At 44.8% G+C, this 26,491-nt stretch overlaps 1 protein-coding gene across 1 annotated transcript in view; it reads left to right on the top strand.

The window, feature by feature from the left end:
• Nucleotides 1–26,491, top strand: part of LOC120064127 (plexin-A1-like) — a 257,343-nt gene that overhangs the window by 206,237 nt on the left and 24,615 nt on the right. Inside the window, exons 16-21 of the mRNA XM_039014494.1 lie at nt 3,800–3,967; nt 12,057–12,150; nt 13,398–13,634; nt 15,047–15,190; nt 18,886–19,120; nt 24,003–24,151. Of these exons, the coding sequence (XP_038870422.1) occupies nt 3,800–3,967; nt 12,057–12,150; nt 13,398–13,634; nt 15,047–15,190; nt 18,886–19,120; nt 24,003–24,151 (1,027 nt within the window). The remainder of the gene's footprint in view (nt 1–3,799; nt 3,968–12,056; nt 12,151–13,397; nt 13,635–15,046; nt 15,191–18,885; nt 19,121–24,002; nt 24,152–26,491) is intronic.

The following is a 26,491-nucleotide window of genomic DNA, read 5'->3' as shown; positions in this document are numbered from 1 at the left end:
ACGTTTCCCTTTTGTGCTATGCGTTACGGGCTGGGTAAGTTCTCCAACACTCTACCGGAGAAGCTAGAAAGGTGAGAAGGCACGACACGGAGATGTCTGTTCTCCTGTAGCGAGTGCTCTCTGTCTCCATAGTCTTTCATGATGAAACACGCGCTCTAACTCGCACGTACAGTACCAGTCAAAAGTTTGGACACACTTACTCATTGCAGGGTTTTTCTTTATTTTCACTATTTTCTACATTGTAGAATAATAGTGAAGGCATCAAATATTATTTTAGATTTTAGATTCTTCAAAATAGACAGCTTTGCACTCTCTTGGCATTCTCTTTTGGCAATGCTTTTCCAACAGTCTTGAAGGAGTTCCCACATATGCTGAGCACTTGTTGGCGGCTTTTCCTTCACTATGCGGTCCAACTCCTCCCAAACCATCTCAATTGGGTTGAGGTCACGTGGTTGTGGAGTCCAGGTCATCTGATGCAGCACTCCATCACTCTCATTCTTGGTCAAATAGCCCTTACACAGCCTGGAGGTGTGTTGGTCATTGTCCTGTTGAAAAACAGAATGATAGTCCCACTAAGCGCAGATGGGATCGCGATTCGCTGCAGAATGCTGTGGTAGCCATGCTGGTTATGTGTTCCTTGAATTCTAAATAAATCACTGACAGTGTCACCAGAAAAGCACCCCTACACCTCCTCCATGCTTCACGGTGGGAACCACACATTCAGAGATCATCCGTTCACCTACTCTGCGTCTCACAAAGACACAACAGTTGGATCCAAAAAATCTCTAATTTGGACTCAACAGACCAAAGGACAGATTTCTACTGGTCAATTGTCCATTGCTCGTTTTTCTTGACTCAAGCAAGTCTCTTCTTCTTATTGGTGATCTTTGGTAGTGGTTTCTTTGCAGCAATTCGACCATAAAAGCCTGATTCACGCAGTCTCCTCTGAATAGTTGATTTTGAGACATGTCTGTTACTTGAACTCTGTGAAGCATTTATTTGGCCTGCAATTTCTGAGGCTGGTAACTCTAATGAACATCCTCTGCAGCAGAGGTAACTCTGAGTCTTCCATTCCTGTGGCGGTCCTCATGAAAGCCAGTAATCATAGCACTTGATGGTTTTTGTGACTGCACTTGAAGACACTTTCAAAGTTCTTGAAATGTTTCGTGTTGACTTACCTTCATGTCTTAAAGTAATGATGGACTGTCGTTTCTCTTTGCTTGTTTGAGCTGTTCTTGCCATAATATGGACTTGGTCTTTTACCAAATAGGGCTATCTTCTATATACCACCCCTACCTTGTCACAACACAACTGACTGGCTCAAATGCATTAAGAAGGGAAAAAATGCCACAAATAAACTTTTAACAAGGCACACCTGTTAATTGAAATGCATTCCAGGTGACTACCTCACAAAGCTGGTTGAGAGAATACCAAGAGTGTGCAAAGCTGTCATCAAGGAAAGGGGTGGCTACTTCGAAGAATTTTTTTGTTTACTACATGATTCCATATGTATTATTTCATAGTTTTGATGTCTTCACTATTATTCTACAATGTAGAAAATAGTAAAAATAATGAAAAACCCTTGAATTTGTAGGTGTGTCCAAACTTTTGACTGGTACTGTATATATACACTCACACACACACGCACACACAGCGAACTCGCAGCGTACCGTGCACTCATCTAAAGCCTCAAATGAACATGTGTTAGCAGATGGCGGGAACATCTCACAGAAGAACGAGTGCCTCGTTAACACCTCTCAAAGAAGAGGGTTTGGGAATTTCTCTGAAATGTCGAAAGCGAACTGAATCAGAGGAGAACATGGGAGAAGACAAACGTTCCTCACCCAGGATATACCCATACATTTATCTTTCAACGCAGACTGTAGGATTCCGGACCAATTAGCTTTAGACGTAATTGTGCACAAGGCTCTATCAACATGATTGGTGGGTGGTATATAGACAGCCGTATGTGACATGGTTTGTACAAGAGGCATATATGCATGCAGCAATGGCATCTGTTGATATCGCGGGAAACATGTTGAGCTAAAGCCTTGACTGGTTCTGGAAAGAAAGCTGCAGTCTTTGATATAGTATTGGAATTACAAAAAATAGTATGATCTAAATTGATGGCAATATCGATAATATACTGTATGAAAGGCTACATATTGAGCTGTTTTGGTCCAGTCATATGGGGCTCATCTCAATAGTCTAAAGGTCCCTTCATCTCTCCTCACCTTCATTTGCGTTGATCTGAAAACACAGGATAGGTGAATTCAAGGTGATGGATTCCCACCGGAGGTTTGATGCCACCTTGTCTAGTTTATAGCAGTGCAGATGAAGGCGAGGAGAGGAACCAACTCTAAACTATTGAGATGCACAGCACACACAAAGCATTGTTCTTTCAGACCCACTCTAGCTTAGCAACATTCTATGTCTCTAAAGTAATGGACTTGGAAAGCGTTTTCTCTTTTTCGCGCGTCACGTCCAAACGTTTTGTCTTTCATCTCCAAGTTCAACGCGGCCGCTTTAATCAAAGCCTATTTACCCGAGTCATTCAGCCACTTATCTCCCTCTGAAAACAATTTCCTCCCCTTCTTTCTCTCTCCCTTTCTTTCTCTCTCCCTTTCTTTCTCTCTCACTCTCTTTTCCCATTCTTTTGAACCGGCTGACAACAACCTTGTCAAAATATGTACGGCATACCGCGGGTGTCGCCGGCGAGTGTTGTGGATGCGGTTGCCCGGGCAACGTAGTGGTGCAAGCGGAATATGGAAAAGGCGCTTTACTTTTTTCTTTTTTCCTTCCCTTCTTCCCCGTGTACACCTTTCAGCGGAGCCCTGGAAGATGGGGCGTTTTAAATTGCTTCTTACGAGACAGCAGGGATGTGCTCGCGGAAAAGCATCCTTGCATATTTTCCCTTCCACTTAGTTCCCCCTCAGCTGCTGTCGTCTCGCTAGTATTTTTTCCCTCTTTCCTCTCAATGTCTTGTCCATAACAGATGGGATTTGTGTATGAAATAGTCATTGTGTAGGATAGTTAAGTGTGTGCACTCATCACACACACGCATGCACACGCGCCATACATGTGCATCGATTCACATGCATTCTACAGAATCTTGCAAACATATATACACACACACACACACACATACATGCATGCTAATATGTACACTCGCAGGAACACTCACATTATGCAGATGTTCAAACACGGCAGGCTTCTGCTGTCTGCTTTGCCAACACAAAAACATTTCATCAGAGGAGATGGAAGTAGAGTGCAAAGTTTGTCCAACTAACCCGAACCGCAAAACTTTCGTAACACAGCACAGCTGGCTAGGTGTCTGAGAGGGTTGCATCATCTAGGGATGACCGGCGTTCTCTGGGCCTCTGCCACTCCAGATCAGTCAGGGAGACAGAGAGCAGAGAGAGCAGGTCTTTGAAGCCAGAGCTCTGTGAAAGTCTGTCTGACGAAACCCCCGTCTGAAAAGCTGAAAGCACTTGGGCTCTCTGCACTCTGTGTGTGTGTGTGTGTGTGTGTGTGTGTGTGTGTGTGTGTGTGTGTGTGTGTGTGTGTGTGTGTGTGTGTGTGTGTGTGTGTGTGTGTGTGTGTGTGTGTGTATGATATACTCTTCCCTTCATGTCAAATACACACATCACCCGGTGACATACGATACTTTATTGTCCATTGTTTTTATTTATTTAATTTAACCTTTATTTAACTAGGCAAGTCAGATAAGAACAGATTCTTATTTACAATGACGGCCTATGTTCCTTCTTCATGTAACACACTCCTTCTGCCCTTCCAGGCGGAGTGCCAGGGAGATAGTGTGTGTGACGCCGGCGGGTCTGACTCCCGGCGGTACCCCCGTCATGGTGGACATCAACTCAGCTGAGCTCAGGAACCCAGAGGTCAAGTTCAACTACACCGAGGACCCCACCATCCTCAAGATCGAACCTGACTGGACTATTGCAAGGTGAGTGGGAACCGGTTGGAACTGGGCCTGTATCGACAAAGCATCTGAGACAAGTGCTGATCTAGGATCTGTCTATATGATCATTATGATCTTAGATCAGCACTCCTACTCAGTGGACACAGGCCCTGGTCTAAAACTGGTTGGGACTAGTCTTAACCGGTCTTAACAGATTGCTTTAGATCTTTTTGATGGACAGTTTTATTTTAGTTATATTTCGAGATCTGAGAGGATTGGATAGGTGTAAGGCAAGTAATGTGGCACTAGCGCCCTCTTGCAACTATATTGCTTAGACCTATCCAGTCTCAGATTTTCCACAAGTGCACAGCGGGTAGGGGTTGATTTGGGATTGGGCATTAGTCTTAGCACTGAGCCAAGTATGCTGTAGGCACACTTCAGTTTCACACACAGTGTGGAGTGATATCAAACACGCAGGCGCTGGTATTTTTTACCACACTATTTCCCCCCTGAAAATGGATACAACAGCAAATCTTTGCTGAAAAGGGACTCGAAAGCCGCTGGTAGTTTGTGTTGCAGTCGACGCAAAGACTGTATAAATATTGTCTGACTTATTCAAATGAGACAATGTAGTGAGCCAGTTTGCCACAGGAATATTTATGAACAAACACAAGCTGTGTACAGAGCAGGAAGTGGATTCCAATGCAAAACGGGCTTGAAAGAATGACCTAGAAAAACTGAGTTGGTGTTCATTGCTCAGGCAGGCAGGCAGATAGCACACTTGATGCTCCCTAAATAGTAATGTGGCTTTCTATCAACTCAAACAGTCTAATTGACTGAAGTAATATCTTTCTGGAACACCTTCTATAGGTCACCTGTCTTGTAATGCATTATAAAGACATTATATGGTATTTATTATAAGGGACATTTCAAGACTTTTTAACTCGAAACTCAATTATTTTTAAAGAGACCCCTGATGTCATCATAAGAGGTCCTTTTCCTTGTATATATCTTTGACTACATGTAGAAAATTTCCATTTTCACACATTTAGAAGCTGGTAGGGTGCTGCTGGATAAAATAGATATGTGATAAAAAGTGGTCAAGTGCCCCCTTAATATGCATTTATAGTCTCTTATAAGGACCCATAGAAGATTGAAAAGCAAGTTCAATGGAGAGTGGATCCAGGTGAGGAAACAATGAGCAACTAATTGATAAACCTAAAATGGCTACCCTGGAGAAGTATGCACAAAGTATTTAAGTGCTTCCATTCAGCCACCGGATGATTGGCAGGTGCATTTCAAGGGCACCCAAACAGACATGATGCCGTCAGACCGAGAAATGTCCGCCAGTCGCCAGGGGGAACGGGACAAACCACTACGGAGACATCACGAGGGGATAGTAGAGGTGAAAATAGGCGAAGCGTTTTTTAAATCTCCGTAGGGGCGGAGAGACGATCGGCAGACTCGACACATGGCCGAGGTGGCGAGCGGTCTCATTTGGAACGGAGGTGTGAAAGGAAGGAGTGGAGACGTAGAAAGAAGGATGAAAAGGTGTTAGTGTCGCTAGCGTTAGCCTCAGGAGGGAACGTGGCCTCACTGGCTCGCTCGTTATTTGGTGTTTTTCTCACCGCTCCCGGAGGATTGGCTGTTTCTCCTCCCGGCCAATCATGACGTGTGTACGTCGCAAAAGCAAATATGTCGCCGCATCCTCTCCCGGCAACCTTTTTCACACGCCCGCAACAAACAACAACGGTGGTTCCGACACAAATTCACCACACAACGTTGGTTCAACATACCGAGGGTTGACACAACTCACTTGTTACTGTTCAGCTTGTGCTGGCACACTGACAGTCTCCCTGTGCTAACCTCACAGTGACGAAACAGCACAGCGGAGATGTCACAGGAATGGGTTTCACAACGTCACCTGGAATCAGTACACTTTGCAATCAATAGTAGTCAACTCCTACCTAGTGCCACTCTTAGTTACCCCACACCCTCTTGCCGCCTCTTGAGTGGTGTTCTATCGACCCCTTTGTCTGTAACAAGTATTTGCTTTAGTGTCTTTACACAGATGAGCAGGTGGGCCTAGGGCAGGTTAGCTTGCATGCTTACTGATTCAAACTTGTCACATTGCGTCATGTCACTCTGGTTTAGGGAGGTCAGCCTCCTGTGGTTGAGAGGGGGTGTCTGGTGGGGACGTGACTCTTGCCCATGTTACCCTTGTCCTTATGAGTAATTGTCCGGTGAATTGAAAAAGTCAAATGGTGAAAAGTTCAGAGAGCCAGCAATTCCACAGTCTGGGTTAGGGCTGGGCGATATCGAATTGATGCAATATTCTAAATGCCTGTGCCTGTGTCGCAGAATCAAGTTGTTTTCTTTTTGCTTTTTTTATGAGCGTTTATGTCCGCTTGTTCTCATGTGATCCTTTTTGGTCTCGTTCGCTTCTTCTGCGCTGTGCATCTTCCCATTTACACCAGAGATCGGTATATAATGATGAGATGCTCATGTCTCTGCCTTAACAATGGGAGTCGTTGTCCCAGAGGCGACAAGCTTAGGTTCAAAATAAGCGCATAGAAATACATTGGGCTTATTTTGGACAGATTTTGTCAAGAGCGCTCCTCTTTCTCCCAAGCCCCTCTCCCGACCACTTACAACAATAAAGGTGAGAGATCACTTCTTCCTCTCTGACAAACGGTTTAAGCTCGCTATTTGAATTTGAGGTTTGGTCCAACAGAATCGGTCACGTGCATACCAAAACACATGGAGACATCATTTTACTGTAATAGAGGAGAAGATAACCGTTCGAACCATACCCTGTTTATGTTTGAACTCCTCAAATTTCGAGCAGAGCAGACACTACCAAAACGGATGTAGCGATGAACGTTCATTCTGGAAAATGAATGCTCAGTTTGTCGCCCGCGCATTAGGGTACCACGTATCGCTAGTTGCATTTTAGTCAAATGAAGATTACTATACTAGCTGTCTGGTCTGTTTTATAAATGTGCAATAAGCATAACACAAACATGTGAGGGATTGGCAACTCGTTCTCATTGTGAGAAATAAGGTAGGCCACTTGATTTCTTGAAGAAAAGAGAAGGAGAGCCGCAGACTAGGAGCTCAGATGCAATAATTGAATAACCTGACGTTTCGACAGACGAGCTGTCTTCATCAATCAAATGTATTTGTTTAGGACCGTTTTACTTCAGCCAATGTCACAAAGTGCTACACAGAAACCCAGCCTAAAACCCAAAATGGCAAGCAATGCAGGTGTAGAAGCACGGTGGCTAGGAAAAACTCCCTAGAAAGGCCAGAACCTAGGAAGAAACCTAGAGCGGAACCAGGCTATGAGAGGTGGCCAGCCCTCTTATGGCTGTGCCGGGTGGAGATTATAACAGAACATAGATGACCAGCTGGTTCAAATAATAATAATCACAGTGGTTGTAGAGGGTGCGACAGGTCAGCACCTCAGGAGTTAATGTCAGTTGGATTTTTCATAGTCGAGCATTCAGAGTTAGAGACAGCAGGTGCGGTAGAGAGACAGAATCGAAAACAGCAGGTCTGGGACAAGGTAGCACGTCTGGTGAACAGGTCAGGGTTCCGTAGCCACAGGCAGAACAGTTGAAACTGGAGCAGCAGCACGACTAGGTGGACTGGGGTATAATGACAAACACTGCGGGTCACTAGTTTATATATGTCAAAGGACACACAGAGGTGTCTGTAATCATGGCCGGGTGTGGCTTGATATCATTGGTTAATTTTCAGATATAAATAGAACATACAAAAAACATGAATGGATAGCATGGTATCATAGATACAATATGGCTACATAGGCCTACAACATTTACAATGAATAGCAAAGTCACAAGAATGGCTTCAGAGTCTATGTTGAGACCGAGGGGAGCAAGGGTCTTTAAATGAAAGATGTTAACAAATTGTTAAGGTCATCCCCTCTCCTAGGGAGGGTGACGTGTTCGATGCCGATATAACTTAGGGATGAAATCGAGTGGTTCGCTTCCAAAAAGTGGTCCGCAACAGGGTGCGTCAAGTTTTTGCCCCTAATGCTACTAAGATGCTCCGAGATTCGTACTTCCCGGAATTCCCGCTTCATTTTGCCAACATCATTTTTTACCACAAGGACAAGTTATAAGATAAATAACTGCCTTAGTGGAGCAAGTGATGGCTCCAGTTTCCCTGTTTGGGGGTGTTTAAGGGATCTACATTTATAAGTGCCATTGCACTGAGCGCAGCCATTACACTTGTAGTTTCCATCCGGTAGAGGCACAAATAGACATTGTGCAGGGTTATTTTGGGGTGGTAAATCAGAGTTTACCAATTGATCTCGGAGATTTCTGCCCCGCGAGAATACGACCAAGGGGAGGGTCCGAAAACACATTACCGATATTGTCATCGGATCGTAGAATGTGCCAATGTTTGAACGATTACCTTAATTTGTTCAGAGCACTTTGAATAGCGGGTAGTGATTTCAACATTTGAACAAAGTGCACAAACAGTTGGAGGTTACTGAAGGTTGTGTTCATAATGATTCAACTGTTTTGCCCTGTTAGTTGACTTCAGAACTTGTGAAATGATTCCTAGTTTTTAGAAATTTTGCAAATATTACATTTACAGAAGTATTGAGACCCTTTACTCAGTACTTTGTTGAAGCACCTTTGGCAGCGATTACAGCCTTGTGTCTTCTTGGGTATGAAGCTACAAGCTTGGCACACCTGTATTTGGAGAGTTTCTCCCATTCTTCTCTGCAGTTCCTCTCAAGCACTCTCAGGTTGGATGGGGAGCGTTGCTGCACAGCTATTTTCAGGTCTCTCCAGAGATGTTCGATCGGGTTCAAGTCTGGGCTCTGGCTGGGCCACTCAAGGACATTCAGAGACTTGTCCCAAAGCCACTCCTGCATTGTCTTGGCTGTGTGCTTAGGGATGTTGTCCTCTTGGAAGGTGAACCTTCGCCCCAGTCTGAGGTCCTGAGCGCTCTGGAGCAGGTTTTCACCAAGGATCTCACTGTACTTTGCTCATCTTTCCCTTGATCCTGACTAGTCTCCAAGTCCCTGACGCTGCAATACATCCCCACAGCATGATGCTGCCACCACCATGCTTCACCGTAGGGATGATGGCAGGTTTCCTCCATACTTGACGCTTGGCATTCAGGCCAAATAGTTCAATCTTGATTTCATCAGACCAGAGAATCTTGTTTCTCATGTTCTGAGTCTTTAGGTGCCTTTTGGTAAACTCTAAGCAGGCTGTCATGTGCCTTTTACTGAGGAGTGGCTTCTGTCTGACCACTCTACCATAAAGGCCTGATTGGTGGAGGGCTGCAGAGAAGGTTGTCCTCTGGATGGTTCTCCCATCTCCACAGAGGAACTCTGGAGCTCTGTCAGAGTGACCTTTGGGTTCTTGGACACCTCCCTGACCAAGGCCCTTCTCCCTTGATTGCTCAGTTTGGCCTGGTTGGCCAGCTCTAGGAAGAATCTTGGTGGTTCCAAACTTCCATTTAAGAATCGAGGCCAATTTGTTCTTGGGGACCTTCAATGTTGCAAAAATGTTTTGGTACCTTTCCCCAGATCTGTGCCTCGACACAATCATGTCTCTGAGCTCAACGATCAATTCCTTTGACCTCGTGGCTTGGTCTTTGCTCTGACATGCACTGTCAACTGTGTGACCTTATATAGACAGGTGTGTGCCTTTAAAAAGCATGTCCAATCAATTGAATTTACCACAGGTGGATTCCAATCAAGTTGTAGAAACATCTCAAGGATGATCAATGTAAACAGGATGCACCTGAGCTCAATTTCGAGTTTCATAGCAAAGGGTCTGCATACTTATGTAAATAAGGTATTTCTGTTTAGTTTTTTGTAAATTTGCAAAAATGTCTTAACCTGTTTTTGCTTTGTCATTATGGGACATTGTGTGTAGATTGAGATTTTTTATTTATTTAATCCATTTTAGAATAAGGCTGTAACGTAAAAGAATTTGGAAAAAGTGAAGGGGTCTGAATACTTTCTGAATGCACTGTTTGTCATGAATCACCCATAACTTTGAAAAAAATCGAGATATGGGATTTGGGCCATATCGCCTGGCCCTAGTCTGTGTGTAAGCTTTTGTTCCAGCACTAACACACCTGTTTCAAATAACAAAGTAGTCATGTTTTTATAACCAGCTAGTCTAAACGACTCGTTCCCATGTGCACGTAAAAAGGCTTCTTGAAGTAAAGAACAGTTTTACCTCAATGGAGAATTTATTTGACTAAATAGATAAATAGAACAACGGTTAAAGTCCGGACATGAACTAAAAGGCTAAAACAAGGATTAAAAAGTTAAGAGCATAAAATCTAGCCAACCTGCTCTCCTCTAACCTTGCTTTCCACCCCCAACTGTCTCTCTCCCCCAAACACACATGCACCTGTATTCAATCAACTCAATATGGTGGGAGGGGCTTATCATACACAATTAGCAAATCCTGATTCTAAACACACATTTCTTTAACACACTTAACTGCTGCAGCTGAAGTGGTGGGGGAAAAACATGTTAACTATGGCAGGATATGAATTATGACTGAAAAACAGGGCCCTTCAACAGAAACATTTAACACAAGATGTGCCACCTTCACATAGACGACGATTAATTTAATCAGGTGTCTTAGTGCTGGGCTGAAACAAAAGCCTGCACGTCCAGTACCTCTCCAGTACCTGAAATGGACGATATCATTTTGGGTTTTAGACATTTGGAGGTGGTTCATTGATAACCTAACAACTCACACTAAATTCTTCCGCTGCTCTGTCGTTCACTACATACTTTAGTCTGAGACTGCCGTCATTGAAGTTGTTTGTGACGAGTGGTGTTGTAAAAAAACAAACAAAGTCATCAGCGATTTAGATCGTCTCTAACCAATCAGAGTATCAAAGCCAATGACAAACTGCCACTTTACCCACGTGTGTTCTGGCTCTGGCCCAACCAATCGGTTTCTGGACCAATTAGACGGCCCCCGAATGTGTTCGCGTTCGGCAAAGGGTCAGGGAGATACTCAGATCCAGACTCATTGCAGAGAATGGCCATGGGCAATAGCGTAGCGTTTGGCCGGAGCAAGGAGTCTGGGTAGCCGGGCAAGTTCATTGAGGTAATAATCTAGTATTTTGGTCCCTTCCCTGAAGCTATTCGAGTTTAAACAAGCTTTTAATATGCAAGTGCCTTAGCGTTGCCATCATTACCTCTGATGGAGTGTGTGAAACGGCTCAAATACTCTACGGTGTCGAGGACGCATTAACATTAATGCCAGAACTGGATGGTCTTTTTCACTTTGACAAAAATGTGATGTATCAGGCAACCGCGTGGTTCTCTGGAAGATATGGTTTGCGTCCCAAGTGGGACCCTATTCCCTTCATAAAGCACTACTTTTACCAGAGGCCTTTCAGCCATGGTATGCTTGTTATAGCCTTTTTGCAAGATATCAGGGAAGATATCACTGGGTATAACTGCAAGATATTAGTTGAAAAATCGCGTGTTACAGTGGACGGCGGTTTCAGGGGTAATTGGTGTCCCTCTCCCTAATTCTTTGTCTGCATTCCAAATGGCATCCTATTCCCTATATCCCCTGTTCGCAGCTCGCGGACAACGATCCGGGCCCAGAACGGGGTCAATACCGGCCTCGGGTCCCGGGAAAAATAATAATAAATACACAAATGCTCAGGCTTCGACCCCTGTTATCATATAAACACGCATAAGGCATGGAAGAATTTGCAGAATTGCAGGAAATTAGCTTTAAAACTGCGATATTTTCTCTCCATCAAGAGGGGTGTGAACAGTTTGGGGTTGCGAGGTGGGGGTTTGTTACTACGCCGATAAATGACAACATCCATCCAGACCTTTGCCACCTAGGAAATTTGTGTGACCGGACCTTCTTCAAATAGTACTCGAGTACCCCTGCTCTATATAGTGCACAACTTTAGACCGGATCCCTCGGGCCCATTTTGGACTCACCCTCTGCCTTCTGTAATACTAGAAAAAACATGAAGTGCCCTTATTCAATATTTTTGATGCGATCGAACAGTGAATGGGATTATGGCTTTGTTATTGTAGTGTATAAGTGTGTATGTGCTTTGTTGTTGATGGTTTCCTCTTTTTCAGTGGCGGGACTCTGTTGACCATCACTGGCACCAACCTGGCTACCATCAAAGAGCCCAAGATGAGAGCCAAGTACGGGAAAGCCCAATCTGTCAACGTGAGTACTACTGACCCAACACACATACATACTGCACACACGCACCGTCCTGTATAACTAACCTTGTGAGAACACACAATTCAGTCCCATTCAAAATCCTATATTCCCTAACTTTATCTCTAAAACCTAACCTTAACGCTAACCCTAACGCTAACCCTTAATCTAACACTAATCCTAACCCTAAACCCCCTAGAAATAGCATTTGACCTTGTGGGGACTAACAATGTCCCCAGTTGGACTTCCTGGCCCCACAAGTATAGTTAAACATGTCCAGGCAAACAGATGCGCACGCACACACACACACACCTGACCTGGTGATCAACCAGCCCAGGGCCTATTTATGGGTGTGTGTTTTTGATGGTGAATCTCCATTTAGCAGGTTAACCTTTGAAATGTCAACCAGCAATTAACCCGGGCTTTCTGGCAAATCCCTCCGTCCTTCCTTCACCTAGCACCACAGGGCTAGGCTAACCTTCTCTCTTTCGGTCTACCCTCTCCATTCCCCTCTCTCTCTCTCTCTCTCTCACAACCTGCACAAAATATCCCAGACCAAAACAAAGTCTATTTTCCTGCTTTTTCCCTCTTCCGTGTCACCATTTCTATCCGCCTTCCCTTTTCGTCTGTCTTCCGTGTCTCCCCCGTGCAATTTCAGACCCCGTTAGCATACGCTAGCTAATGCACTGTGATTACTTGGCATGCCAGAGGGAGGCTGGGTGGCATGTTGTGGAAAAGTAGAGTCGTGAGGCGACCCAAACGTTTCCAAAGCGTGCTTTTAGGATTGTTTGTTAGCGTGTTAGCATCAGTCTTGCTAACCCTTGTATATGCCCTTACTGTCTCAGTCGCTCTGCATTAATGAGAAGAAGAATGTTTAGCCCACAGGGGCAAACAGCAGGAGATGGTATTGGCTTTTTTGGTTCTTTGTTTTTGTTTACACTCTTGTTTAGATTATGAAAGCTATGACTTCACTGTACATAATGAACCTATCCACTGTCCTCGCTCAACGCTGATGTTACTCAGATGTTGTTTTGTCATGTGTTTTTGTTGACATATTTTTTTTATATTAGTTATCTTTTTTGGGGGGCTATATGTCAATGTACTGTTACATAATGAACTTATCCACCGTTCCCTTTTTTTTGTTTTGTGTTTTTTCTACATTTTGTTAGCAATTTGTATTTATATTATGGAAGCTAACATTTAAATGTAATCGTATGTACACAATGAACTTATCCATCCTCTCTCTCCTCCAGAACTGCACAGTGCTTAACAACACGGTGATGGTGTGTCTGGCGCCCTCTGTGGCCGTCTCGGAGAAGGGCTTCTCAGAGACGGGCAGCGGTCCCGATGAGATCGGCTTCATCATGGACGACGTGCGCGCCACACTGGTTGTCAACGAGACGTTCAGCTTCTACCCGGATCCTGTGATAGAGCCGCTTAGTCCAACGGGCCTGTTGGAGCTCAAACCCAGCTCCCCACTCATCCTCAAGGTGAGACTGATGGAGACTGGAGCCCAGGGTGGGGGAGGAGCGTCCAGGATTGTGGTGGGGGGGAAGGTCCTAGGATGGAGCAGGGGGATTCTGAGGAAGCTGCGTGGGGCCAAGGGTGGAGGAGCTTTAAACAGATTTTAAAACATTTCTCCCAGGGAGGAGAAATGACACCGTATGAATGCCTCCAGGTTCAATTGTAACCGTCAAATTGTAGACTTCAATCTCACCAACCGACTCAGTTTAGAAAAGAGTTAAAACTTCACAGCTGCATCCAATATATTTATGAAATGACATTGATGTCAATTTTAATTGCCCTCTTTCTCTTAAAACCTTCCATCAGAAATGGTTGTCCTATTTATTTGTTCCCTACCACCCTTTGAGCTATTGCCTTTTCAAAAGAACGCTTTGAGACCCGACATCACCTTAAAAGGCGCTACCTGTGCCGTTCGCTGCTGTGATAGGCCGAGAGCCCTTTGAAAAGTATCATCCAAATACAACGCAGATGTGCCACTTGCACCTGTTCCCCCATCAGATAACGTCAGAGCAAGTTCACAGCGAAATGGTAACTTTATACCAGAGCCTTTGAATCCCTCTTGCGCTTATATACTGACTCGCTTATTTTGTCATCTCCCCTCTCTCCTTGAACTTCAAAGCCGTTCCTCTGGAAGAAAAAGAACTCCACCGTGATACTGTATATCATGGATATTTTATATGAAATCAGCTTTATTTTCCATATAGCCAATCAGAAACGAGCTAGGGAGTTGAGAAAATTGTGACCCTCACAGTTTAACTAAAGATTCCATAATGAACCCTTACAATCCTTTGATTGCTGCGTCTTCCGTTTCTCTGAGAAGCCGGAGGGGTGGGGGGGGACACATAAAACCGGCATCATATTAAATAATTGTGGATAAATTAGATGTGCATCAGATTTTCCAAGCAATTAATTCCCTTCCCTGCAAAGCCTCGTGGGTAAGTGGAGGGGGAGGGGAGGGGGGGGGGGGGCAGGCAGAGACGTGTGTTTTGGTGGGTTTATTTATCCCTCTAAATTGGTTCTCTCTCGGCCTATGAGACGCCGCGAAAGCCCCCGTCAGGCTCAACTAAACGCCACCAGAATCCCAGGTCCCCCTACGCTAGGTCTTGACTTTACTAAAGAACCGCCTGTGGCTAATAAGACCTCGCTACGGCATCTGTGGAATTAGGACTCGATCATCAGAAATCACCCCCTTTTTATGTATGATTAAATAGGTATGCATGTGACTGACGGTTAGAGGGTGTGTTTTCGTGCGTGCTTGCGTATGCACAGTATGCGTGTGTGTTGAGTTTGTGTTGTGTGTGTGCACATGCGTTCCTATGCATTTTCCTGAGCTGTGTGTCTAACTTGGTGTGTGTGTCTGTCGCGGTCTCTCTCCTAGGGTAAGAACCTAATCCCGGCGGCCCCTGGTAACGCTCGTCTCAACTACACGGTCTTGATCGGAGAGACACCCTGTGTCCTCACCCTGTCAGAGAGCCAGCTGCTCTGTGAGTGGCCCAACCACACCGGAGAACACAAAGTCACCGTAAGTACTCTACTGAAGCCTCTTCGACTTTGGGTTGGGCTGTGCTGTGTGTCGTCTTATGCGTCATTGGATCGCACTGTGTCGCAATCAAGTTTCGTCTCTCTGGTTTTTCGCTCATCTTGTTTTTCTCTCTTTACGTCCTCTTTCTGTTCTATACTCTTTCAATATCACATGACAATCCGGTGTCCTCTTTTGTCATGTCATATCCCCATCCCTCTATTCCTTCCTCTTTTCCTCTTACCTGGATTCGGTTCAAAGGAACAGTGGAAGAGATGGAGAGAGAATTAGAAGGATGGACCATTTTATTCCCGCCGTCTCTTCTACTCTTCTTTTGGGCTACCGCTCTCTCTCCATTGCGTTGTTCTATTTTCCGTTCGCATACAAATCCACACACATTGAGGTTTCCGGTGCGTAACGTTGACTGTGTTCAAAGGCACGGCAACCTGATGAATTCAATTCTTAATTTGGCTGACATTTCTGCAGGGATTTGCGTAGACATTGGTATCCAGTGCAGCCCAGAAATGACGTATGGCCGACGAGGTCCATGTCTATATTTTACAGTCCCTCGGTTGCATGTGGTGTTTGATCGATATAGGCCAGCAAATTACAGTTCAAGGCCTATAGCATTATGTTCTTGATTTGAAAGGGTTACTAAGGGTGCGTCTCAATACACTGTTGTAGTTTCCTCTCCTCGTCTCCTTTTCTTCTGCACTGATTACCATAATGTTGTGACAAGGAAAGGAATTGGAGCTGCATCTTAGTAGCCTAGTTTTTGGAAGCAATTTTACACTGAACAAAAATATAAATGCAACATGCAACAATTTCAAAGGTTTTACTGAGTTACAGTTCATATGAGGAAATCAGTCAATTTAAATACATGTATTAGGCCCTAATCTATGGAGATCACATGACTGGGAATACAGATATGCATCTGTTGGTCACAGATACCGTAAAAAAAATAAAAGGAAGCGATGTGGATCAGAAGACCAGTCCGTATCTGGTGTGACACATCTCCTTCACATAGAGTTGATCAGGCTGTTGATTGTGGCCTGTGGAATGTTGTCCCGCTCCTCTTCAATGGCTGTGCAAAGTTTGCTGGATATTGGCGGCAACTGGAACATGCTGTCGTACACGTCGATCCAGAGCAACCCAAAATATACTCAATGGGTGACATGTCTGGTGAGTATGCAAGCCATGGAAGACCTGGGTCATTTTCAGCTTCCAGGAATTGTGTACAGATCCTTTCGATATGGGGCTGTGCATTATCATGCTGAAACATGAGGTGATGGCGGCGGATGAACGGCACGACAATAGGCCTCAGGATCTTACGGTATCTCTGTTCATCGATAAAATGCAATTGTGTTCTTTGTCCGTAGCTTATACCTGCCCGTACCATAACCCCACCGCCACCATGGGGCGCTCTGTTTATAATGTTGACATCAGCAAACCACTTGCCCACACGATGCCATACGCTGTCTGACATCTGCCCGTCACAGTTGAAACAGGGATTCATTTGTGAAGAGCACACTTCTCCAGCGTGCCAGTGGCCATCAGCGGGCAAACGCTCACCTTCGAAGTCGGTTACAGCGACGAACTGCAGTCAGGTGAAGACCCTGTGAGGACGACGAGCACGCAGACGAGCTTCCCTGAGACGGTTTCTGAAAGTTTGTGCAGAAATTCTTCAGTTGTGCAAACCAACAGTTTCATCAGCTGTCTCGGTTGCTGGTCTTTGATGATCCTGCAGGTGAAGAAGACGGATGTGAAGGTCCTGAGCTGGCGTGGTTACACGTGATCTGCGGTTGTGAGGACGGTTGGACGTACCGCCAAATACTCTAAAACAATGTTGGAGGCGGCTTATGGGAGATAAATAACATTAAATTCTCTGTCAACAGCTCTGGTGGACATTCCTGCAGTCAGCATGTCAATTGCACGCTCCCACAAAACTTGAGACATCTGTGGCATTGTGTTGTGTGACAAAATTACACATTTTAGAGTGGCCTTTTATCATCCCTAGGACAAGGTGCAGGTGTGTAATTATCAATGCGTTTGTTTAATCAGCTTCTTGATATGTCACACCTTTGAGGTGGATTAATTATTTTGGCAAAGGAGAAATGCTCACTAACAGGGATGTAAACAAATTTGTGCACAACATTTTAGGGAAATGAGCTTTTTGTCCGTACGGAACCTTTCTGGGATCTTCTATTTCTGCTTATGAAACATGGGACCAACACTTTACATGTTGCATTTTATATTTTTGTTCAGTGTAGTTCTAGAGTTGAATCTAGGGCTTGTGTAATTCATACTGTGCGAAGGGAAGACTATTGCTTCTAGCCCGGGCGTTGCGACAAGGAAACGTATTAAACTAGGTTGCTCACGCGCTGTCACACACATACACTAGCTTTGTAGTGTAGCGCTAGTGTTACAGGCTTTGGTTTTTCAATTTATGTTTTGAGGTTGGACTTGTGCTCAGTAGCACGTAGGGCGCACCGATTGATGTCGACTCATTAGTCAGCATGTGTTACACCTGTGCTGGTTGCCATCTTGTTAGTGTGAAGGTGTTTCACAACTTCTCAAGTTGTCTTGAGAGAAGTGGTGGGTCAACACATTTAGTTGGCGCTCCCTATTTGATTTCTCGAAAAACATTCCTTTGTCTGATTTCCCGTATTTGGTTTTGCTCGACCTTTTTGGTTTGTTTCCTGTCGTTGTTTGGTGTGGGTTTGTCTTTTGTTTTCCTCTTCTTGAGAAAATTTAGAGGGGCTCATGGTGTGTGTCTTTTAGGTTCCTGTTGGACACCCTCAAGAGTGTCTTTCAAAACCCCTAAACCCCCAGCTGTTTTGGTTGTTGGTCAGTGACTGTTAGTTTCCCACTTCTGTTTGAGTGACGTTTTTGGCTTTCTTGCTGGGGAACGTAACACTAGCATGTGTGACAGACACTGGTGTGTGAGAGAGACTCTAGATGGCTTGTTGGGGTCTGCCTGTGCAAATTACGGCTGTTAAATGGACATTTCAAAAATGTACGTAACACTAGCATGTGTGACAGACACTGGTGTGTGAGAGAGACTCTAAATGGCTTGTTGGGGTCTGCCTGTGCAATTTACGGCTGTTAAATGGACATTTCAAAAATGTACTACGTATTTATAATCTCCAGCACCACCCCAACGTCAACATATGTAAAAAATAAAAATAATAATAATAAATAAATAATAATAATATTTATAATAATAATAATATAAAGCGTTTCTGTTTTGTAGTAAAAATATATAAAGATAAGTGTTTCCAATGACATCAACCAATTAGTAGGCAATGCCTATTCATAGTTGGTTAACATCACACAATGCACACCGATGATGTCATTGGAAACACTTATCTTTCTCTGTATTTTTTACTACAAAACAGAAACACGCAATTTTTTTAATTACATATGTTGACGTTGGGGGTGGTGCTGGAAATGAAATGAATATGAAGTTGAAAAAGATTGACATTTCCCTTTAACAGCTCCTCACTGAGAGAGGGTTGGGAGATAATGAATAACTTGATGGAAATAGCAGCGACAAAGAGCTGGAAATCCTGTGTGTGTGTACGTGCACTCTATTTCTGCTAAATGACATCTAATGCACCATATGACTGTGTTGAAATGTGTGTTTTAAAGTTATTGTCCTATGAAGAATCTAAAACAGTGTGTTTCACCCCCCCAAGGTGCGCGTGGGGGGCTTTGAGTACTCCCCCGGTACCCTCCAGATCTACTCTGACAGCCTGCTTACCCTGCCCGTCATCATCGGCATCGGAGGGGGCGGCGGCCTGCTCCTATTGGTCATCATCGCCGTGCTCATCGCCTACAAGAGGAAGTCGCGGGACGCCGACCGCACGCTGAAACGCCTGCAGCTCCAAATGGACAACCTGGAGTCCCGGGTGGCGCTGGAGTGCAAGGAAGGTAAGCCACACCTGTCAATCAATTACATTAAATTCAACTTTATTGACCTATTCAGGACGAGGAGGCTAAGCAACAGCTGTCAATCAACAAAAAGTAGGCCAGGTTTCTCGCGACTTGAGGGGCTACTACTGGTGGTGGAGACATCTGTTCCAGCCCAGCACACGAACAGTCGATGAATCGTGGTCTTCCTGAGAAGAATACAAAACAAATCGAAATAGGAGAGCATTGTTCTGGAGGCAGAGCAGGACAAGCTCAATATCCATGTACTTCCTCTCCATCCAAAAACACACACACACACACACACACACACACACACACACACACACACACACACACACACACACACACACACACACACACAACATGGCCCTCCCACTGGGTGTTGCTTGCTCTTGGTACCCATCCAGAAGAACACTTTGATCGGGGCTCCGCCGCCCGGCGCCAGATGTTGGGTCCCTCCCCAATGCGAGGTCTGCTTGGATGGCCTTTCTGTTTTCGGAATGGAGGGAGGTTCGAGAGAATGGTGGATGGAGAGAGAGATATGAATAGGGGGTGGAAGGGATGGGGAGAGAGAGTGGGGGAAGGAAGGAGAGGGGGGGAGGTGTCTGCAACGCGTGCTCTCACATTAACATTTGTTCATTTGGCACACTCCTGATCTGGTGGGAGGCCAGTGATACTGTCTGTCTGTCTGTCTTGGGAGAGAGTGGAAATAGAGTCGATTTGATTTTCGTTGAAGATAGATGGAGAGAATGAGAGCGCGAGAGTAGAGAGAGGTTTGAGGGTTCCATAAGGAGAATCATACTGCAGCATCTGCTCTGCAGTTTAGAGAACCTAGAAGTAGCCCATCCCATGCTTAAATATTTTCACTAGATAGCGAGACAGTAGCCTGGGGTACCGGTCTGTTTATCTAGCATTCCACTCCTTATACACTCTGTGTCATTGCCAAAGAATGACCAGAGTGGAATGTTAGCTAAACCGACTGGTACCCAGGTTGGCGAGACTGGTGTGATATGAAGAATTCTTAGTAACAATGCATTGTACAGTTTAAAAACCACAGAATGCAGGAGACCAGGCTGTGGTCCCTGTCATCACAATGGCCATCTCTGCCCAGCGCCACATGGCAACAGACACCGATTGGCCGCCGTCTTCGCCACACTGTCCATCCAGGGGTCACCACCTTGTCTGTCCCCCACAGTCATCACAGATGGATGGAGAGCGACAGGGAGAGATAGATAAAGGTGCATAGGGAGAGATGGATAGAGCCCCAGAGACGGGAGAGATGGATAGAGCCACAGCGAAGGGAGAGATGGATAGCGAGAGGGGGAGATACAGGTGCGAATGGATAGAGGGACAAGAGCCAGGGTGTGATAAAGCAACCGAGAGATGGATAGAGGGAAGGAGGGTATGTGAAAGGGAGGTACAGGTAGACATGGATAGAGAGATGAGGGGACACAGAAACAGAGAAAAGGGCATAAGGAGAGATGGATAAAGGGACAGAGAGAGGGTAAGATGGATAGAGAGCGATGGTGGGGGTCAAAGAGAGGTGGATAAAGAAGGACAGAGAAAAAAGATATGTGAGAGAGAGAGAGATATCGATCAGACTGTGTTTATTTCCTTATTTGTTTGTGGGGTTTCTTTAGTCAAGATTACACTACAAGAGACAGAGAGATTATTCACACAGAGTTCTCACATGCGCCGAATACAACAGGTGTAGACCTTACCGTGAATTGCTTACTTACAAGCCCTTAACCTCTCTAGGGTATGTGGGACGGTAGCGTCTCACCTCGTCAACAGCCAGTGAAACTGCAGGGCGCCAAATTCAAAACAGAAATCCCATAATTAAAATTCCTCAAACATACATGTATTTTACACCATTTTAAAGATACACTTGTTGTAAATCCAGCCACAGTGTCCGATTTCAAATAGGCTTTACGACGAAAGCAAACCAAACGATTATGTTAGGTGAGTGCCTATTCGCAGAAAAACACAGCCATTTTTCCAGCCAAAGAGAGGAGTCACAAAAAGCAGAAATATAGATCAAATTAATCACTAACCTTTGATGATCTTCATCAGATGACACTCATAGGACTTCATGTTACACAATACATGTATGTTTTGTTCGGTGAAGTTCATATTTATATCCACAAATCTCAGTTTACATTGGCGTGTTATGTTCAGTAGTTCCAGAACATCCGGTGATTTTGCAGAGAGCCACATCAATTTACAGAAATAGTCATCATAAATGTTGATGAAAATACAAGTGTTATACATGGAATTTTAGATCCACTTCTCCTTAATGCAACCACTGTCAGATTTCAAAAAAACTTTACGGAAAAAGCAAACCATGCAATAATCTGAGTACCGCGCTCAGACGACAAATCAACCCAAAGAGATATCCGCCATGTTGGAGTCAACATAAGTCAGAAATAGCATTATAAATATTCACTTACCTTTGATGATCTTCATCAGAATGCACTCCCAGGAATCCCAGTTCCACAATAAATGTTTGTTTTGTTCGATGATGTCCATCATTTATGTCCAAATTCCTCCTTGTTGTTCGCGCGTTCAGTACACAATCTAAACTCACGACGCGCGTGCAAGTCCAGTGGAAAGTCCAAAAAGTTCCGTAACAGTTCGTAGAAACATGTCAAACGATGTATAGAATCAATCTTTAGGATGTTTTTAACATAAATCTTCAATAATGTTCCAACCGGAGAATTCCTTTGTCTTCAGAAATGCGATGGAACGCAGCTAACTCTCACATGAACGCGCATGGTCAGCTCATGGTCAGCTCGTGGCACTCTGGGAGAGACCTTACTCAATCTCCTCTCATTCGCCCCCACTTCACAGTAGAAGCATCAAACAAGGTTCTAAAGACTGTTGACATCTAGTGGAACATGACCCCATTTCCACTGTATCTTGGATAAGCAAAGAGTTGAAAATCTACAAACCTCAGATTTCCCACTTCCTGGTTGGATTTTTTCTCAGGTTTTTGCCTGCCATATGGGTTCTGTTATACTCAGACATCATTCAGACCGTTTTAGAAACTTCACAGTGTTTTCTATCCAAATCTACTAATATATGCATGTCCTAGGATCTGGGCCTGAGTAGCAGGCAGTTTACTCTGGGCACGCTTTTCACCCGGACGTGAAAATACTGCCCCCTACCCCAAAGAAGTTAACCAACAATGCAGGTTAAAAAAATATTTACAAAGTAAAAAAAATAATATTAAAAGTAACACAACAAAATAACAATAACGAGCCTATATACAGAGGGTGCCGGTACCAAGTCAATGTGCGGTGGAACAAGTTAGTCAAGGTGAAGTGACAAAAACAAAGGGCGGGGTGTCCATGTAAATAGTCCGGGTGGCCATTTTTGATTAATTGTTCAGCAGTCTTATGGCTTTGGGGTAGAAGCTGTTAAGGAGCATTTTGGTCCTAGACTTGGCCCTCTGGTACCGTTTGCTGTGCGGTAGCAGAGAGAACATTCTGTGACTTGGGTGACTGGACTCTTTGACAATTTTTTGGGGACTTCCTCTGACACCGCCTAGTATATAGGTCCTGGATGGTAGAAAGCTTGGCCCCAGTGATGTACTGGGCAGTACGCACTACCCTCTGTAGCGCCTAACGGTTGAATGCCGAGCAGTTGCCATACCAGGCTTTGATGCAGCCGGTCAGGATGCTCTCGATGGTGCAGCTGTATAACTTTTTGAGGATCTGGGGACCCATGCCAAATCTTTTCAGTCTCCTGAGGGGGAATATGTGTTGTCGTGCCCTCTTCACGACTGTCTTGGTGTGTTCGGACCATGATAGTTTGTTGGTGATGTGGACACCAAGGAACTTGAAACTCTCAACCAGCTCCACTACAGCCCTGTCAATATTAATGGGGTCGTGTTCGGCTCAGCTTTTCCTGTAGTCCACGACCAGCTCATATGTCTTGCTCACATTGAGGGAGATGTTGTTGTCCTGAAACCACACTACCGGGTCTCTGATGACCTCCATATAGGCTGTCTCATCTTTGCTGGTGATCAGGCCTACCACTGTTGTGTCGTCAGCAAACTTAATGATGGTGTTGGAGTCGTGCTTGCCCACGAAGTTGTGGGTGAACAGGGAGTACAGGAGGGGACTAAGCATGCACCCCCTGATTGTCCCCAGTGTTGGTTGTTGCCTACCCATACCACCTGGGGGCGGCCCGTCAGGAATTCCAGGATCCAGTTGCAGAGGGAGGGGTTTAGTCCCAGGGTCCTTAGCTTATTGATGGGCTTTGAGAGCACTATGGTGTTGAACACTGAGCTGTAGTCAATGAACAGCATTCTCACATAGGTGTTCCTTTTGTCCAGGTGGGAAAGGGCAGTGTGGAGTGTGATGGAGATTGCGTCATCTGTGGATCTGTTGGGGTGGTATGCGAATTGGAGTGGGTCTAGGGTTTCAGGGATGATGGTGTTGATGTGAGCCATGACCAGCCTTTCAAAGCACTTGATGGCTACCGACTTTAGACGCCACTGAAAGAAATGGAGGGGACATACAATAGGTCACAGGACACGCATGTAGAGAGCAGAATGTGTATGAACAGTGGGACACACTAAGATATATCATGCGGCCACTCTGCTGCGTGGAGAGCTCTGCGGTAGGGAGAGAGGTGAAATGTGTGTTTGCGTAGGTGTGTGTCCATATTTCTTCCAGCTCTTGGTGTACTCTCTACTCTACCCGAGTTCACTTAAAATCAGTCCAAGATGTTTAGCTTTTATCCTACAACAACACTGACAAATATTTAACACATGACCAATGTTAAAACTGTCAGTGCCGTTCTGTACGTACGTTAACAATAGATGAACTATCCTTGTACCTCTCTACTCCTCCCTCCCTCCCTTCTCTCTCCTTAGCCTTTGCGGAGCTGCAGACAGACATCCATGAGCTGACCCAGGAGCTGGACGGAGCTGGCATCCCCTTCCTAGACTACAGAACCTATGCCATGAGGGTCCTCTTCCCCGGTATCGAGGACCACCCCGTGCTCAAGGAGATGGAGGTACGGGTCAGTAACGCCCAGGGTTCCAATTATGCATTGACTCTTAGGGGTGATGTAATTCTTGGGGGGGGGGGGGGGGGGGCTTGTACTCAAACCATGGTAACCCCATAGCAATGCTGATCTAGGATCTAATAGGCCTATTATGATCTAATAAGCGCTTGATCAGCACTCCTACTCTGGAACACTTTGTGAATACGGGGCCCAGAGACCTTTCTAACACACTGTGGAAACGTTGAGATTGATAGACGGCCATAGCATGTCCAGAGTCTGAGAAACAGGACTCACACATTCAATGAAACACTCTTCCATTCTATTCCATTATTTCACCACTAAAAGAGCGGTTATGTATCGATCACTCAATTGCGCCACATTGCGACATCAGGTCAAGATAGCATGGCCTATAACCTATTACAATACCAATACCACACACAGACAGTTGAGGTCGGAAGTTTACATACGCTTAGGTTGGAGTCATTAAAACTCGTTTTTCAACCACTCCACAAATTTCTTGTTAACAAACTATAGTTTTGGCAAGTCGGTTAGGACATCTACTTTGCATGACACAAGTAATTTTTCCAAAAATTGTTTACAGACAGATCATTTCACTTATAACTCACTATCACAATTTCAGTGGGTCAGAAGTTTACATACGCTAAGTTGACTGTGCCTTTAAACAGCTTGGAAAATTCCAGAAAATGATGGCATGGCTTTATAAGCTTCTGATAGGTTAATTGACATATTTTGAGTCATTTGGAGGTGTACCTGTGGATGTATTTCAAGGCCTACCTTCAAACTCAGTGCCTCTTTGCTTGACATCATGGGAAAATCAAAAGAAATCAGCCAAGACCTCAGAAAAAAAATGGTTGACCTCCACAAGTCTGGTTCATCCTTGGGAGCAATTTCCAAACGCCTGAAGGTACCATGTTCATCTGTACAAACAATAGTACACAAGTATAAACAACATGGGACCACGCAGCCGTCATACCGCTCAGGAAGGAGACACGTTCTGTCTCCTAGAGATGAGCGTACTTTGGTGCGAAAAGTGCAAATCAATCCCAGAACAACAGCAAAGGACCTTGTGAAGATGCTGGAGGAAACCGGTACAAAAGTATCTATATCCACAGTAAAACAAGTCCTATATCGACATAACCTGAAAGGCCGCTCAGCAAGGAAGAAGCCACTGCTCCAAAACCGCCATTAAAAAAAAGCCAGACTACGGTTTGCAACTGCACATGGGGACAAAGATCGTACGTTTTGGAGAAATGTCCTCTGGTCTGATGAAACAAAATAGAGCTGTTTGGCCATAATCACCACCGTTATGTTTGGAGGAAAAAGGGGGAGGCTTGCAAGCCGAAGAACACCATCCCAACCGTGAAGCACGGGGGTGGCAGCATCATGTTGTGGGGGTGCTTTGCTGCGGGAGGAACTGGTGCACTTCACAAAATAAATGGCATCATCAGGGAGGAAAATGATGTGGATATATTGAAGCCACATCTCATGACATCAGTCAGGAAGTTAAAGCTTAGTCGCAAATGGGTCTTCCAAATGGACAATGACCCCAAGCATACTTCCAAAGTTGTGGCAAAATGGCTTAAGAACAACAAAGTCATGGTATTGGAGTGGTCATCACAAAGCCCTGACCTTAATCCCATAGATAATATGTGTGCAGAACTGAAAAAGCGTGTGTGAGCAAGGAGGCCTACAAACCTGACTCGGTTACACCAGCTCTGTCAGGAGGAATTGGCCAAAATTCACCCAACTTATTGTGGGAAGCTTGTGGAAGGCTACCTGAAACATTTTACCCATGTTAAACAATGTAAAGGCAATGCTACCAAATACTAATTGAGTGTATGTAAACTTCTGACCCACTGGGAATGTGATGAAAGAAATAAAAGCTGAAATAAATAATTCTCTCTACTATTATTCTGACATTTCACATTCTTAAAATAAAGTGGTGATCCTAACTGACCTAAGACAGGGGATTTTGTCAGGAATTGTGAAAAACTGAGTTGAAATGTGTTTGGCTAAGGTGTATGTAAACTTCCGACTTCAACTGTACATACATACATAGACTTATAAGAAGATGCGTTTTCTGGATGCTGCATGTATTGTACGGTACCAGCTCTGAGGGTTGAGGAGAGAGAGGAGCGAGACAGACAGTATATCTACTAGCTATGCACTGTGTTGCATATCTGTCTGGCGCCTAGCATCGGATTTTCATGCGTTTCCCAGATGTGATTAGCCTCAACTGTGGTGCGCCAATACAATTTCTCGTCACGCCACCTGGTTTCGCCTTCCTACAAGACAACCAGCCACCACTGGCTGCTTTCAAAATAACCTGGTGTT

Source organism: Salvelinus namaycush, chromosome 2, assembly GCF_016432855.1.
Source record: "Salvelinus namaycush isolate Seneca chromosome 2, SaNama_1.0, whole genome shotgun sequence".
NCBI classification, from domain to species: domain Eukaryota; kingdom Metazoa; phylum Chordata; class Actinopteri; order Salmoniformes; family Salmonidae; genus Salvelinus; species Salvelinus namaycush.
The sequence above is the reverse complement of the archived record's forward strand: the minus strand, read 5'-3'. Positions and strand labels throughout refer to the sequence as shown.